At 37.5% G+C, this 17,902-nt stretch overlaps 1 protein-coding gene across 4 annotated transcripts in view; it reads right to left on the reverse strand.

Moving 5' to 3' along the window:
- snu (snustorr) overlaps positions 1-17,902 on the reverse strand; it is a 34,844-nt gene that overhangs the window by 4,079 nt on the left and 12,863 nt on the right. For 2 of the 4 annotated variants that reach the window (XM_066742707.1, XM_066742708.1), the window contains 10 exons: positions 8,037-8,288; positions 5,920-6,234; positions 5,449-5,556; positions 2,297-2,390; positions 1,601-1,768; positions 1,381-1,515; positions 1,142-1,287; positions 850-1,057; positions 588-765; positions 141-327 (listed from right to left, as the gene is read on the reverse strand). In XM_066742707.1, the coding sequence (XP_066598804.1) occupies positions 141-327; positions 588-765; positions 850-1,057; positions 1,142-1,287; positions 1,381-1,515; positions 1,601-1,768; positions 2,297-2,390; positions 5,449-5,556; positions 5,920-6,234; positions 8,037-8,288 (1,791 nt within the window). Of the gene's footprint in view, positions 1-140; positions 328-587; positions 766-849; positions 1,058-1,141; positions 1,288-1,380; positions 1,516-1,600; positions 1,769-2,296; positions 2,391-5,448; positions 5,557-5,919; positions 6,235-8,036; positions 8,289-17,428; positions 17,869-17,902 lie in introns of those variants that run through there. The other 2 variants (XM_066742710.1, XM_066742709.1) reach the window with 2 other exon arrangements.

A 17,902-nucleotide genomic window follows, 5' to 3' on the forward strand; every position in this document is an offset into this window, starting at 1 on the left:
GTGTACAAGAATTTTTCTGTTTCTTCATAATCAGCTAGTCGAACAAGTGGCAGTTTATGAATAAATAATTGCAGTGCAATTTTTAAAGTATACAAAATCTGTATTTACAATAAATATGCACATTTGTATCAAGTACTTACGTTAAGATAACTCCAGGAGCTACGAAATCTGTAAAACTGGGCTCGTTGGAGCCATAAATCGGCTCCTTAAATTGTATTGGCACATCGGCAAGCTTCGTGTTTTGGTCACACGTAGATAATAAGTCTTTGGCAAAATCACGGTATGAATACTGTAGATTTCTTGCCAGCATCAGACCTATTTGCTGATCTGTAATTATAATAGCGTGATGTTGACAGCTGTCATTATACTTTCAGGTTATAGGGAACGTGCAGCAAATAAAACGATAGCAAAGTGTCAATATGTAACTCTATATACGTATATATAAAGTGAACCCTAAAAAGTGCAAAAATTGAAGGATATTTTATGCTGATAGTACGCATATACACCGATACACATTCTTATCTCACTGTCATTGTGTTGGTATGCACGGTCCTTACACATAGCAGTGCAAACACAAATATACTTACTGGACATGTCAAGCCATACTCTGATCTCACTTTGATCAAGAGTCTCGTCGTCAGCATCTCGTCCTAGAACCATTCTTGCCACGAGTGCATCCGTAAAGTTTTCGGTGAAATACAAGGTACCCCAGGCCTCGCCTTTACGTACCGCATCCATAGCAGAACCCGGATCAGGATAATATTCCTATTCGGCAAACGTTAAGAGAATATTAATATTTCTGAATTAATCTAACAATAAACACTTTACTCCCACGCTATTCTTACTTACTTTTATCATAGTTTCATTGTCTAGGAATTTTAGGTATCGACAACTCAGGAACGTAAAACTACAGTCATTGTAAATTGGACAGGACATGTTTTCGTAATCCATTTCGTGATTGACTATGGCCAACTTTAAACCCGTAGGATCCCTTCCGATAGCCAAGCAAAAGAGTATTACTTGCATAACTGGCAATGCGAAGATAAAGAGCATCACACTGGTCGAAGTAAAGAAAGAAAAACCTTTGGTAATTAAATAATACATTCTTCCAACACGACTTTGCTTTTCGTCTTAAACTCACCCCACATTTCTCCACATACGTAAAAAGTTCTTTTGCAAAAGAGCCCTTATTTTTCCAGGACTTGTAATTTTATAACAGTCTGTAAAATCTCCACAGTCGTCGCATGCTAACGTAGAGTCTGCTTTTGGCACTGGTCTTCCGTTCATCTAATCAATGTAGATACAATTTAAGATTGTGGTGAAAGGAGAATATAAGAAATCTACACCCATCTGTAGTTTTATGAACAAAAAGTCTCTTACATCATAGTGGTTGCCTACGCCATTGGTTGTATCGTGGATGAGTACCTCCTTACTTTGATGAAAGTTTAGACCCACAACTCCGGATTCCTCTGTTACGTAGACTGGCTCGTCTTTTTTGCCCCAGTTTAACGAAGCCTTGTTAAAATAAAAGAGAGTTCAAATTAAAACCCAGCTCGTTCTTCCTCGCTTTTTGTTTACCTTCTAAACTCACAACACTTACTAGACTAATATTATTCGAAATATTTAATTCCGAGGTAGGTTGAGCATATTGTCCCTGCTTCCTGGACAATTTTAAGAAAACATCCTCCAGAGAAGGGCAGTTGTACATGGTTAGGAGCGTCCTTGGAGACTCTTCTGCCAACAATCGTCCACTCCTCATCAGACCAATCTGCAAGAAGAAAACACAATCTTTGGTAATATTATTGTTTAAAACATACTACAGTCTACAAGTATGTTGATGCAGCTTGTAGAACTAGCTAAAATAACAGATATTTTTAAATGAACCACGGAGGATATAAGCAGTATAATGTACTAATAATGCAAATATGCAATCATAGTTCAAAGTTCGAGCTGCATGCAGTTGAGAAGGAGTTTTTAGTGCGAGGAAGGCGATTCTAGAATGGATAATTTGCATAAGGCGTTACGCGTGCAAGAATCAGCGTAAATGACACGGGACAATATGCAAAGAACAGTGGCCAATCAAATGAGCGACGTTGTTAAAGACAATCGATTCTAATTAGCTTATACTTGTATATGCATTATCTATCCCACTGCAATTATGATTATTAAGTTCTTTTGGTAGTATATGCTACATGTAAGGTCGTAACTCATCTTTGGCTTTCATTTCAACCGTGCGCAAAGATGTTGTGCACCTTTTTATCGATTATTATATTATTAATTTACTATGAGATATTACCGTATGCGCTTGTCGGGCTTCTTCGATGTAATGCGTCGTGATGATGACGGTTTTGTAGCCATCCTTTGTTATTTGGACCAGGTGATTCCAGATACTGTGAAAATTCAAGACTCGTTAGTTCAGTTTTGCATCTAAAAATCGTTGATTAAATGGATTATCAAAGTATTGTTAGTAGTTTGCATGGAAACTCTGAAATAACAGTAGTGGCTAATAATTTTTCATGCATATAAATGTAATATTCTACGCGATAGCTTACAGCTTATACAGTATATTATTGATGTGCACACGGAATTTATTGATTATTATATTTTTCATATGGCATGATTCTTCAGTCGCTCTTCTTTCTAACGATTCATCGATACCTTGACACTTGATCCTTGCAATAATCTTGTATTGAGTTTGTCAGCCACGAAACTGTGACGCAACTCCATCGACCTGGCAGTTGCAGTGCTGCAGTACAATTGCACTTTTTTGTTCCTTGAAAAAAATTTGAGACGTATTCATGGTCGGCGCACAGCGGGAAGAATGCAAATAAGAAAGTGACTCGAAGAGCAAAATACAAAACAGCTGACATTCAAATTGCATAGAAGAGCTAGCTGGCTTCCAACAATTTATAGTACCAAAGATGATCTTCCTCTGTATTTTTATCTCTCTTTCTCGTTGCTAACGCAAAAGGAAACGAGAACGTGTAACGACCGAAATTTCAGCCTATCCTTAAGAATATATGAGAAAATCGTAGAAAACACATATGCACGTCGCAAGGTAGCACAATAATTACAACAATAATTGTGAAAACTTGTTTGGTATGAGGAAATAATATAAACAAGTAGTAGTTAGAAATTTTATTAAACAATATTAGCCTATAAACAGGCAAGTTTATCATTATTTTGACTAATAATTTATATGAAGTGCGCAATTTGCAATATTGGCTACCAGTGAAACTGACTGAAGTGATATTACTTCAGTTTAAGACTTTTCTTGCAATTTCGAAAATGTCATGAAGAGCTTCTATTATCTCGTAAAGATTTTAGCAGCACGCGCTCACTGACCAAAGACAAGTGAGTTCGGTTGTATAAAGGGACACGGCATTCTTACCTCTAAACTTTCTCGTTCGTAATTAGACGTTGCGCGTTTGTTGCAAGCTGCGCGCACGTTTTATGCGAATATTCTTATCGGTCAATCCTATATATATATATATATATATATATTCTCCGTATATATGCGTGCATTTTTACACTCGATCCCGAGTTCATGACCGTGTTTTAGAAATTCCATGGTCATTCGGGTGTAATGGCACGATAAATGGACTAAAATCGAAAGTTTCAGGTACAAGATGCTATTCAACCCAACGAAACTTTCCATAAAGATCGCTTTATTTGTAGTGAAATGACCTTCCGGTTCAAGATAATCGTCATCATAAAATACAACTGAAATCTTTGTAGCAATATTCAACTAATTCGGCTTGTAAAATCCCAAGTAAAAGTCTGTTTTCTAATTAGCGATTTATCAAGCCTTATCGGTATACTGTTTTGCACGAAGGAAATCAAAAATCCAATCTGAAGATGTCTATTGGCTGTACAGAAAGGAATATATAAAACCTAACATTCCGTTATGTCATTTTAATATATTATTATTATTTAAATATCTAATTAGAGAATATTCAGCAACCTTTTAGAATTCCCTAAGAATGTTTGAAAACAAAAAAAATCTTTCCGTATACCAATAAGTATCTTAATCGTGACTCCAATCCTTTAGAAATTTACTGCAAAGCAATTCTTTTTTAATTCAATTGCTATTCTAATTACCCATTAGAGTGCTGATTTCGTTGCATCATGAAAATTTACGATATATTGTTCATCAAATATTCGTGTACCATAAATAAGAGCAAGCGTTAATTTCAACATTAAAGCCTCGACAGTAATAGGATTTTTTTGCCGGCCCGTTAAAGCATTATGTTGTATTAATTAATTTTCTTTTTCGCAGAATCTGTTTTGTAATGAAATGTTTATAGAAACTTTTAGTTAAAAATATTGCGTGCTCGGAGAAAATGAAAAACAATGCAGAATTGCAGAGCGACGTTATATACGCAGCTTGAGAATAAGACGTATTTCCATATCGTTAATTTTTCTTTTTTCCTGTTCAGGTCAGTTGACGATACTTTCTCTCAAAGTCAAGCCTAAAGCGTGATTTATGGTCCGGTGCAACGTCCGCGATTTGTTGGTACGCGCGATTAAATCCTTCGGCACTCGGCTTCTCAGCTTTCAGCGAAAGCGCGCGCGAGAACGGAGAAGAACGAGAAGAGATCGAGTTCAGAATCTTCCTTTCTCATCCTTTGCAGTAACCACTCGATTCAGGGCCTTGAATTTCCTCGGCTGGCCCTCTTGTTTTACGTGGCATTCCGCGCTAGCCAATTAACTTGGAAATACCTGATCACACCCTCGTTTCGTTAAGGTTCATTCGTGAAACTGGTTTTTCTCGTCGATGCAACGTATCACTTTTGTAGCTACTCCCAAGCGTGGCTGCATGCTCCTGATACATGGTATGCGTGACCTTTATCAACAATCGTTATAAATAATTAAACCATACCCCCCTCTCCGTCTCTTCCTTGCTTTTTCTTCCAAATGGCTGGACCATTTATCGTCGCTTTTTTTTATCCATTCTTATTGTAGTAATCCTTTCACTGTTGTAACGCGACGGCTTGGGAAACCCGCAGAATTATAGCGAGTCCTCGCGTATCCGCATTACAGTTTGATCTTAAATTCTCATTTTCTTTTCATCTGCCGTGGGCACATGTAAACCTGTTTGTCCATTTCGCAAGGTTAAAATTGGCTCTGAACTCTTCGTGCCGCTGTTGCTTTATTTGCAAGACTGGTTTCTCCTATTTTTTAAACGTTCGGCATGAATTTTTCAATGATCTGCTTCAGCTATATAGAATATTATACACACACGCACACATATTGTATACGCTGCATGCTTATTAGAATGAAATATTCATATGTGTATTATATGGCATTATTTTAAAATTAAAAGTTTTTGACGCGATGTAAAAAGACGAAAACTAAGAAGAATTTATTAAACCGAGAGAAACGAGCGAGAGCGCGTGTATGTGCGCGAAGAGATTATGCACGAGGTCAGGAAGAAAAAAGTTTTACCTTTGCCTGAGAAGGGGATCCACACCTACGGTTGGCTCGTCGAGGATCAGAAGCTCCGGGTCATGCATCAGCGCCACGGCGAATGATACTCGTCTTTGTTGGCCGCCGCTAAATACCCGAAAACCAGATAAAGATGTGAAAACTTGACATCAGGGAATAAGAAGCAATTTTAACTCAAGGCTCTAGTCCTGTGGTTTAAAAATTATCATGTAATCATACAATTTCAAGCGTTAAGAATCTTCAGGCTAAAAGTTGCTCAACCCTATACTTCAATTATAATAACGCTACTTCATTCATCATTTACAACAAAGATTCTTCATTGACAAAGAGAAATGAATTTCAATTTGATCTCAATTATAAAAGGGTGAAGTTTAATTATCGTTATATACTAGAATCCTTGTATAAATTTAGTAATAAATTTATTATTTATATATATATATATATGGATATGTGCGTGTAATAAAATCTTACCTAAGATTTTTGACTAAACGATTTTGAGAAGGCAGATCCAGAAATTGTAGGAGGAAACGCAATCTCTCGACAATTTCCGACGTGCACATTCCAAAGATCCAGCCAAAGTACATCATTGTCTCTCGAATGGTGAATTCGCCGTAAAGAGCGATCTCCTGAGGCATGTAGCCTACCCTTTTGCCCGGCACTCCGGAGCCTTTTGTACCTGGTTTTCCACCCAACACCCATATCTCGCCAGAATTCAACCGCCGGCGGCCGACGATACAGGACAGCAAGGTGGTTTTACCACAGCCGCTTGCACCAAGCAAACCGTATCTATAGTAAAGAAAAACATTCCAGCTTTTTATAAACCTTTGTTTCCTTTTATATACATGAGCTTTCAAAAACAAAGTCATCGCAATAAAACAGGAAAATAATAGTTGCAGACTAATACTATGCAAGCACTTTTTTTCTCATCTCAGCAAAATGTATATTTACGACAATGGAATTGCTAAATAAATATCATGCAAAATTTTCTTCTCGTCCCTTAATTTTAAGGATTGTATACGAGAAGGCAATTCGAGTAATTGTTTCACGAATTACTTAATGATATCATTGCCATTCGTGAAATGTAATTGGTGGAAGAACGATTCCTCTTTATAATCGTCGTACAATTCGTCAGAGCGAATCATGACAATTCTACGACAAGGTAAACCACATTTTTCATAGGAATTATTTACCGGGTCTTATGTTAATTGCGATGCATTAGCTTTCGTGTACACAATGAATCTAATCACCGCGAAGCTCGAATTAAGCATTTCCCCTCCTCGGGGCTTCTCGTCGGAAATTGTGTTTAACATGACGCCAATCGAGTGCGTATTTAATTTTAAAAGCAAATGCTAATGGCTCGTGCGAATAGCGTCATAATTTTCCTCTCTGCGAACCAAATAAACATTCGGTCCTTGGCTCGAGCCTCGAATCCTTGGAAATTGTAATCCGTCATTGGACACCGAGACTTATTTGTGTAACTGATAACCGAACGACGACAGCGGGTATAATCCCGTGGACGAACGGAAGCATGTGTCTAAAACTGAAAAGTCCAATGGCGTACTTTGAAAGAGAAATAATGACATAATGAAACTCAAATTGTACCGGCAGGTTAAATAAATCGAAGCTGCTGAGATATGCCTGACGTAACTGCAGCGACGATGACGTAAGCGTAAAAAGCTAAGAATATGGAAAAGCATTCGATTATAGAGTCCATTTCTCTCTCTCTCTCTCTCTCTCTCTCTCTCTCTCTCTCTCTCTCTCTCTCTCTCTCTCTCTCTCTCTCTCTCTCTCTCTCTCTCTCTCTCTCTCTCTCTCTCTGTTTGTTCTTTATTTTCATTAGTCTGGATAAATTTTTCTATTCTCAATTTTCGTTTCAACGAAATAAATCCTTATACTTAACGTACACCGCGCTACAGTCCTGACACGTTTCTATCCGTAACGAATTATCTGAATTCGTGATGCGAACGAGAAAAGTGCTCGTGAGTGGTACTAAACGAGTGATTAACGATGGTCAAGTGGAGCAGTGCTCCAAATGGATAAATCAAACGACACGTGGAAGGTTAAAAACAAGTATTCCTTGGCTCTATACGTTGCATCTATACAAAAACCCTTACTTTACTTTTATACATTTTCCTCGATTGTCAATGAAAGCTATATCAAATGACTTATTTTCCATCGATAACAATTTAAATTACCTTTACACTCTTACGCATATCAGATAGTTTTTATATGTTTTATTCAGCACGGTACATGTGTACCTATCCGATAGAGAGATGAATCTTCGATGATAAATAATTAAGATAATTTATAACATTGTCGCGGGGCAACACGGAACATACGTAAAATTGCTTGGAAGAATTTACGATAGGCTCGAGCGTGACATTAATCGCAATCAACAATCTTCCCAGAGCGATATAAATGGATCGTGCTTGATCCTAAAAGTCAATGCTTATCGTCGCGTCAAGCGAAAGAAAAAACGGGAAAAAAGCTATTATTTATAATGGACTCTCTGTCGGAGAATCCATTTGGTCATTTCAATACTAAGTAATGGAGTGATACATTCTCACGTTGCTGACGCAAAAACTTACATCGATCCTTTGGCGACTGTCATGCTGAGGTTTTGTATTACGTGGTTAGGATTTTTGCTGCTGCCATAAGTTTTAAAGGCGTGTCTCACGCTGACAGCTTGCTGTCGATTCCAGGCAGGATTGTTGAGGCCGGGGGTGGCCAAAACTGTGCTAGGCATCATCGCGTTTTCCACGTTGCTCTCCATGTTGTTTTGCATTGTGTGCTGCGAGTTGGAATTTCTAATTGCCCCTCCGCCTCCTAGCGTGCCGTCCCTGTAAATCACAGAAAAAACCATCAGTATATACATATATATACCTGCATATCTCGATTATTCGTAACGCTTGCTTAACAATCGTTTACACCCCTTTCCCAAGAAACCACGTGTTTATATTCTCTTATGCAATTTCGCGTGCTCCTTCTAAAATCACATTTAACCGAGTGAAAGAAAATTGATCGGTCAATTGATTCACCTCTGTTTCGTAATCTTACCAATCGCGTTGTATGCATTATATCATAACGCGATAATGCAACTTTGCATGTAGCTCGAATTTGTCGAAAACGCTTCGGCGAAAAATCTCTTTACAACTATAAGTCCCGTTTTATTTCTTTTTCCTAGAATATATAGTGTAACTTTGATAACTATATGATAAAATCCTAATTATATAAACTAAAGAATGCATCCAAAATTATTTTACTGTCGTTATTCATAACAAAGATATAAACTAAGAAATCGTGTAATAAATAAAAAAGGGACACACCAAACATCATAAGAATCAATGAGTTATTATATTTGTTTGTTCAGGCAATATCGTTGTATGGACAGCTATTTATGAAATTGTGTTTATTTCATATTGCTACGAATATAAATATATTTGACTTTGACGATATAAAAAATTATAATGTTCCTTATTGATATGTAATCAATGTAGGTCGATTGTTAGTAAAAAATGTTGATTTTTGCAAACAATTTTATGGGGGTAACAGCTGAATGATCCACACCATTGTAACTTTGACCGATACATAGCATGATGCGTGTTTGCCCATTTGATCGGATGTTTTTTTCTTATTATTAAATCAATTTATAATCCAGTCATTAATTTAAAAAGATTAATTTTGAAAGTTCACAGGCGTTACGTAACTTGGAAATAGTCGAACTTAACTACATATCGTAGTAAAAAATAGATTTTGTACTATGATACGTCGACTGCTCGAGTTAAATCAATGAGATTTATAAGTGGAACATGTTAAATAACGAGACATAAGGTATACACGTGCAATATTTTCTAAAAAGAAATTTAAATTCTACAAAATTATGCGCACACACACACACATAATAGTTTAAGATTTATTTTATAACATTACAATCGTGTAATATTGTTATAAGTAACAGCTATACATAGTGAACGTAATAGAAAATGGAAAAAGAATGAAAGGAAAGTACATTGGGGGATGTAAATTGCAAATTTGCAGACACGAGGAAAGTAGTTAGGCATTAGAGACAAAGTCAAGCAACGATCTTATAGATCTTGCGTACGCTACGTCAGTAGAGTAGTGGAGTCCGGATTACATGGCTTAGAAAGAGTCAGTGGTTTGATTATGTAAGGTGCGCGCGCGGCTTTCTTTTCGCTGACGCTCGTCAGTTCATTGGGCAACGCGCCGTTTACGCACACCTTTCCACATGTGCAAGTACAGGAGCCCGTGTATCGCAAAACTAGCGAAGCATTTGTATCATTGACCGACTGCGGTTTGACCACGCCACTAGACCAAGGAATTCACGCGAGAGAACATCTATAATCAGATTTTCTTCGCACGCGGAGAAAGGTTTCCTTCAAATGCCACCACTTATCATTTAGTCGAATCATACGAATCTTCTCCCACGCTTTATTCTCACCCAAGCTCCTTTCTTTTTGTCCCTCCACTTGTCGCAGCTGCTTCCGCTTCGTATATACAATGAGAAAACGAAAAGCCTTTGATTCTAGTAAATCTTTACTCGATTGATACCAATCAAATATATCTGTTTGCTCTTAATAAATCACTGATTCAGTTAAAAAATTGTTTTAATGCATTCGTTTAAATTTTATTAACGAAAGATGCATTTAAATCAAGTAATGTTTCTTTTCAGTGATGTCAAACCGTTGACAATCTTAATGTTCCCTTGTGTAAAAAATTCAATGACAATTCTTTTAAAACACTAAATTCTTATACAAGAGTAACAGAATTCAGTTTTACGAAATAAATATACAATTTTATTTCTTGGAGTTTGTGAAATCAGAGTCACTCTAATACTGAGACATAGAATTACTCTCGCTAGACCGTAAGATCAATATGTTGTTGAGCAATTATTGTTGCATTCGCCTTGCATCTATTTGAATCGACGGTACGGTATAATGGTACATTCAAATTGAACGTATACCAACGTAACGTCATTGGCTGTGATGAGACTTTACTGATGCAAGGAGCGTTGGAATTATTGATAAACATGGCACGCAAAAGTAATTTTTTATTCCCAAAACTTTTTGTTTACGCTGTTATATAAGTAAAATATATTGAGTGAGAAAGCAATATATATATATATATTTTCTTTTATACATACCTTTTCGTGTCATTTTCTTTTTTTTTAATTGTAAACGTAGGCTAAAATAACATTTTCATAGGCGCGTATTTAGATTGGTTAATTCCTCCACTTATTTATTAAGAAAAATGTGCTAGCGCGCTGGTTAAGGTAATTCGTTTGCATACTGGAACTATTGGAACGTGTCCCCGGTAAAGGTCTCGATCTTACCTACGAATGTAGGTCGATATCGTATATATAGTCAGATAGTGATACTTTCTCAGAGCAATATGCTCCTGAATTATGAGATTCTTATAATTTTCGCGAAACGTTCTCTACTCTGGTAGAGAAGTAGCAATGGCTGACGTATGCAATTACAAAGTGGAGAACATAAAACAACTACATAAGAAAAATTGAGCTAAAAAAGATTCGAAACTTATAGCTCAAGTTGCGTCATTTTTCACATAACCGATTCATAAAGTGATCTGTTATTTCATAAATCAAATTTAATTACAGGAAAGATATTTACAGGTCATATCTAATCAAACACTTCATTAGTATTGTTCAAGCGTTGGCTTCTCTATAGGCTGAACTATTATATGCACAGGTAACGCTGGTAAGAAAAGTTTCCTTTCATTTGTTGGAACAAGTAAAATTCGTAAGGGGCTCTTATATATAGGACTGCGAATGATGTGAAAAGTACAAATTAAATTAAAGATAGACAATCCATGCAAGCATAAGCTGTCGAGGTTGACCCAGTTCGTGACTATAGCTTTATCGATACTAAAGCTTTTTATATAAATTTTATATAGCCATCAATAATCTGAAAAAGACGAAGTTATAAGACAATTTCTTCTGTCTCGCAGCTAAATTAAAGGATTTAATCAGGTTATCTAATGCCACTGTAATATTGGTGTTCGCATAATATTCGTGAGATAACTTGCTTCCCTGTACGAGTCACAACGAGCAATAAAATTTAAGAATATAATGATGCTGTTACGTTTACTCATACGTAATTGAATGCACTTTCCATACTATAGAATAATTGATGCTTGAAACAATTAAGAAAGTGCAGTTATTCGAATAGTTTACTCTCACAACTCGGTATTTGTTTAATGTTTAACAATCGTTGTAATAAAAGCAGCTTTTTATTGACTCGTATTTAACAATCGAAGAGATCTATGGGCGAAATTGGCCAAATATAAATGTTCTCGAGGATGAGAAGTCGTTGATCTCGAGCAAGTCGAACTAATTTTCTACCATAATTACTTAACACCATATAACTTTAACGTAGCGCACGTCACGGTCACGTTATTGAGTGCTCTATTTATTTTCTCAGTCTTAGTCTGCCGATTCGCTCCGTGAAAATGACGTACTTAAATTGAACTGTATTTTACCGAAAATCACAGCTTTGTCAAACGTGCTGACATATATACACGATACATAGTACAAACAATTAAGGGTAAAAAGATTATTCGTTTAAAGAGGGACTTTGCTCGTTCAGTTTACAATTCAACTTTATCTCGATTTGAAAATAACTGCAAGCGTGACTCAAAGTTTACTATAAACTGTCGTAAAAAATGTACGCGTGCACGCTTGTGCGGGAAAGCAATTCCGCACTGGTTATTTTACGAGAATGTAGGGAGAAGAGTGCCGTTGCTTTTTGAAATCACAGGATGTTTGTGATATTTGCCAATATCAATGGCAAGTACTACGTAACAATGTTTAGTATTCGAAAATCGAAACTGAAGATGGCCAAGACAGCGTCCAGCGGTGCAAATGGATTATTGCGCAAACACTGGCATTCCAAGCTGGCAGCGACACACCGCGAGGACGCGTGTGGAAAGAGTCTGTGTTTTCTGGGCCAGGGTCAAATCCTTCCTTTTCCTCCCAAACTCCATCCAGTCCCTTTTCACCTTTCCCCTAATATTTTCTCCAATACTACTTCCGCGCATCGATACGCACTCACAGTACTTATTCACACACTCCCAATCCTCGCTAAAATTCAACTTGCCATTTCTGCATTTGCCTATCGGCAAAACTCAAATCAATTTTCCAATAATGAGCTCATCCGTTTATTGCTATTTACCGCAAACACGTTTTACTATTTCATTTCCCACAGCTCTCTTAAAATCAACTCTTTTCTCGTGTTGCATTTGCAATGACGCGTTGCAAAAATTTTCAACATTGTATAAATTGAGCATTTCACAAGGTCCCCGAAATTCGTGAAGTTTGGACACACGCTTCTACCTTCCTAGCGCTTCCTTGAAATTCCACGATGACAATAATGTTACCTGGATATAGTCGCAAGAAAAATCCGTCTCATTAAAAGAAACTATGCCGGTTTTATTTCACAAGTCCAGCTCTTTTTAGAGTGACGAATAATAAGAGTCAAACTTTTCGTCCATTTAAATAAACGCATTAGCATGCTCTCAAGCCGCTCCACTTTTTTGTGAATACGTGAAGTAAGCGATGAATTTAATAACTGTCTCGGTGCTTTTATCGGTCACTGAATAAAGCTAGAGATATATATTTTTTAATGATATTTTTCAAGTAAAGTTGTAATTTACGCACTGGTCATTTTCTCCATGACGGTAGCATGCCAGGAATGGTTGGTTGTCTTTGGGAAATTGAACGATACATAATGGACGACGATAATAGTTTTTCAAATAAAATGTACTTTAATGATGTCTAATATCATCTCCATTACTGTTTTACGTGTCCTTATCCTCGTTGCATCACACAGTAGAAAGCACCTAATATATCAGGTAAATCTCTTATTCAACTATTATACTATTTATGCCTATAGATATTGGCCAGCTGCTGTAACTTTGCACAAAAGATTCATTGAAACAGCAAGAGCGGAAGAAATAACATTATAACTCTATATAATATATTATGTAATATCAGTATCCACTGTCGATAACTTGCTTTATGTTATTCAAGTACTATTATAGAAATTAGTATAAAAAAAAACAATGTAATTACGATTTCTCTTTGAAACGTAAAAAAAGGAACTAATCGTTGAAGCCACATTTTTTATATCAATTGCTCATTATCCCTTATCATAATTGGTGATGTCAATAATGAAAAGACGTCCGGATTTGTTTATTGTTCGCGTTGATAGGGCCATTCGGAGATCTTGATTCGTCAAAGCAAAGCTTTTCTGACAAGACGATAAAATCGCAAAGAGATTGTTTAGGGTTGAAGGATATATCGGTGGTATATTAAAAGCACGTTTGTTTAATCCATCGGAGAGTGGTACAGTATAATATCCAAGGGGCTGTAGTCAGACACGTGCGTCAGAGGCTACGTTACGCAGACGGACTTTTGATGGTACGTGCGATGATTTTAATCATACGAAATGCTGACCGCGCACGTTTAACCGCGCATAGCGGCCTTGACGTTCTGTCGATACACGATCATCCCCAAAAAGCTACGCTGGCAAAACACAGGCACCATACAGCATATGCAATAACAATAACGTAACGTCGTAACCCAAATTCTTCCTTGAAACGGGGTCGTGCGTATAGCACCAACTCTGTGGATTTTACGAAGCAGACTCATCGGATCCTCAAAAAGATTCTATCAGGAAACGAGGAATTTTTCGATATTCCTGATGCATATCTCTGATGCCCTTTTCCTCTTTAAGCTAGTATAATAGATAACTCATCCTTCGAACATTTCGGTTTAATGGGCTTGCAACAAATCTTTCCTAAGCGTTTATATTTGAATTCCACCATTATCGAATTCCTTTCGTTTCTAAAAGTGTCATAATCCGAAGTGACCATTACACAAGTTTTGTTTCAAATTGAAACCACCTTACAACGACCTTGGCTCGATCTCAGTGCCTTACAAATTGCCAATTTTAAGTCTTGCAAGAACGCTTGCTGAGTTTGCCATTGTTCAGTTTAATCCTACTTGCGGTAATGTCCCTCTAGCCGTACGCAACTGATAAAAAGAACATACCTGTCAATATTGAACCATAGCCGCACCGTGAAGCACGTTCTTTCTTTGAGCAAAGATTTTTCTCATTCAAGAATGAATTTACACACTGCACGATAGATTAGATATTTCATACACTCTTCTGACATTTACTAATAAATTTAATGATTTGTGTCGCAAGAATAATCCATGGAAAGTTTAGTTTCCCTGCTGCAGGCCAGATAAACGAAAGATCCGATGTAATATGAGAATTACGTAAGTCAAAATTCATCGCTTTTGTCGATACGTGCAAGGCGATTGAGAAAAATGCTTATTAATCGTACGAAGTATATATGCCTTGTTTGAAGTTTTACGATGACGCTTGGAATTCGTTGTTTCGATTATCGAGGAGCAGTTCGTACGAATTTTCTTGAATGACCCTTTTAATTAAATATCCTATTTTTCTACCGTAATGCACTGCTGCCATCGAATTATCATATTTCTTCGATATTTTCTGATTTTTCAGTTGACAGTGAATAGACATACACCCTCTCTTAATATTGTCATAGTCCCACTAATAGTCCCGTCTCATATCCTTTTCCTAGAAAGCATTACGTGTACTGTAATGTACACTTATTTAAGTTTATCTGAGAAAGAGCACAACTGGAGAGTAAATTTTTGCATAAACTAATGGAAATAATGATTCAATTATTCTATAGATAGAATTGCGCACAAAAGAGTTTAATCTAATGTATTGAGGAAGTGAAGAATGTATTGATAATTCGTGTTAGAAAGTGAATAAATGTTTGCGTGGAAACAATCAGAGACCATTAATTAAGGGATAGTGGGTAGCCAATGTGAATTATTTCGAAAGATATTTTTATTATACAACAAAAATATTCCTGCAATGCGTACGCGTTTCTGTGTATGTAACGCACTCTCGTTTTATTTTGGTGCGTCGATCAACGTATTATTTCACTTTCTAGACCGATTACGATTCACATGTTTCCAGCTGCATCAAAATCTCATGTGTTTGTAGCTTCAGCCATTCTTTTCTTCCATTATCCTATATTTTACGGTATATGATGGCATTTTGTAGAACGATCGGTTAAGTAGGCTCGTACATGCACCAAGAAGGGGCATATACATACGTTTAACTTGATTATTTAAAATTTAAGACGATGGCGGCTACTGGAGTTTAGCTGACGCCAAAGGCAGAGAAATTTCTAAGGAGATCCCGAAGTCTAGCAATGACCGAGACAATAGTTTTGCGGACGCTACCAGTCAACTTGCATTTTCTTTTGTACCGTCGAGAAAGTATATTTCTCCCGGTCTTTCACATCGCAGACGGTCAGCAGCGTCATGCGATTTCTTACGAGCGAAAATGCACTGTATAGGTGTATGTACCGGAGAAGATCGTAATTGCGCCTATCCACTGCAGTCTCGTCTCCTACACCGTCGCAAGTCAAAGCTGGCAACGATCGGTGTAAAAAAAACTCATTGTTAGCGACGTTGCCTAGTGATAAAAGTCAATCGTACATCTCGAATGGTAATAAAATGTCGATGATCATCGTGCGAAGCATCAACCTCGATTAATTTGCAGTGGAAGAAGGAGAAATGGAAGGAAAATTCCAAAAGAAACGAAACTTTGTCTTTTCTATATCATCGTTCTCGTTAAGAATACTGCATGTTTTTTGTGTCACGCGACTTTTCAGTATTTTTATAGCAGGCGATCTTTCATCGTATATACGGGAAGAAGATTGATGCATTGATAATACATAATACCGGAGCTAATTTAAAAAGGAGCTTTTGTCCCAAGCTCGGAAGTTCTCAAAGAGGACGAGTAATTAACCTTTCACTGGTTTTCATCCAACCATTGGAACAGGATGTTTCGAGCACTCGTTTCTATTCACGTTAGACTATCGCGACGATTTATCCTTAAGAGTTCTCTCCTTCAAGGAATTCCAATGATTCAATGACGCGATGTTCATTCGTGATACCATTAAATGGCCTAGTTTTCACGAAGAATTTCTCATGCGTACAATTTAATCCTGCTTTGCCGGTGAAACATTAATATGTAATTCATACGAAACGAAATGGAAAATGTTCGCAGCAGCGTGCAATTGGGTGCAATAATTGGCCGTGTGCCTCGCTACATTCGATTTCACTAACGTAGCGTTTTGCAATTGTCAGAAAGGCATTATAATATAGCGAAGAATTGCATCGCGCAACTTTAAGCTTTGTAGTTACTTGAAAATCTCATTCGAGCATCAAAATCATATTTTGTCGTGGAAAGGAACCCAGAGTCCTAAATAAAATCTGTAAGATAATTTTCATACATTTAGCAAGTTTTCAAGTCGCAATAAAGCCAACGGAGCAATATCTAAGCGAACACGTGGCTCTATTCCATGATACTTTGCCATCGTAGCTTTCGAATTGTCTACAGTATAAATCCCGCTCTGTTAGGCAGTATTATACAAAATTCTTAAATTTACGTATAACTCAAAGTTTATTTTAAGTAAACGCAAGCTAAATATAGATTGGAGATTGGAATAATAAGAGGAATGCAGAAAGGGAGATGTAATGTCGAATCTCAGCAGTTTGCTCCAAATTAAATTGTGTTTCGATAATAATCGGAAGGACGGGTCTGCGTACGCGCGTGTTTGTGCGTGTGTGTGAGAGAGAAAGAGGAGAAAAGATTCATTTAGGACCTACATGTACGAAGCGAAGAACGATCGGTACTTTTAGGATAGGATCTGTCAAAGTCAGTTAGCGCGTGTGGGTTTCACTTGTGCGGAATTTCACATAGAGTGAAATAGGGAGAGCGAGAGGGTGGGAGGGAGGGAAAGAGAGAGAGAGAGACAGTTAGAGGGGATGAAGGAGAGAAAGAGAGGAAAGAGTCGTCGAGTTAAAGAATAATCCACTCGAATGAAATACCTTGAAGATGTCCGGGTGCTCGGCTAACGGAGTGAAACTTAAGTTCCTGCGAAGTCTGCGAAGCGGCTTCTGCAAAGGGGCTAGGTGTAATCACAGATGATCGCGAACGTTGTGGAACGGTCGCGAGGTAAAATCGGCACCATGGGTGCTGAAATAGAGTGCTAAAATATCCGGGAGCGATGTGTTTTCCTCGGCACCAATGATAAACTAACGTCAACGGAAATATAACGGGTCACCACAGCACACACAGCACGTCGCGTAACAAGTGATCGAGAGACAGAGGAGGAAGAAAGGAAAAGAGAGGAAGAGAGAAAGGGGAGAGAGAGAGAGAGAGAGAGAGAGAGAGAGAGAGAGGGAAAAAAGCGGATTTCGGTCGAAGCCGCTGACTGAGCCCACCACGACTTTCGAGTCCTGCCGCAAGACTAAACAGCTCCGACCCGACCAGCACAAGCAGAATCAGTTACGAGCGAGAGA

Source organism: Prorops nasuta, unplaced genomic scaffold (genome assembly GCF_024137725.1).
Source record: "Prorops nasuta isolate Cenicafe-Biocafe unplaced genomic scaffold, Cenicafe_Pnas_1.2 PNAS00030, whole genome shotgun sequence".
NCBI lineage: Eukaryota > Metazoa > Arthropoda > Insecta > Hymenoptera > Bethylidae > Prorops > Prorops nasuta.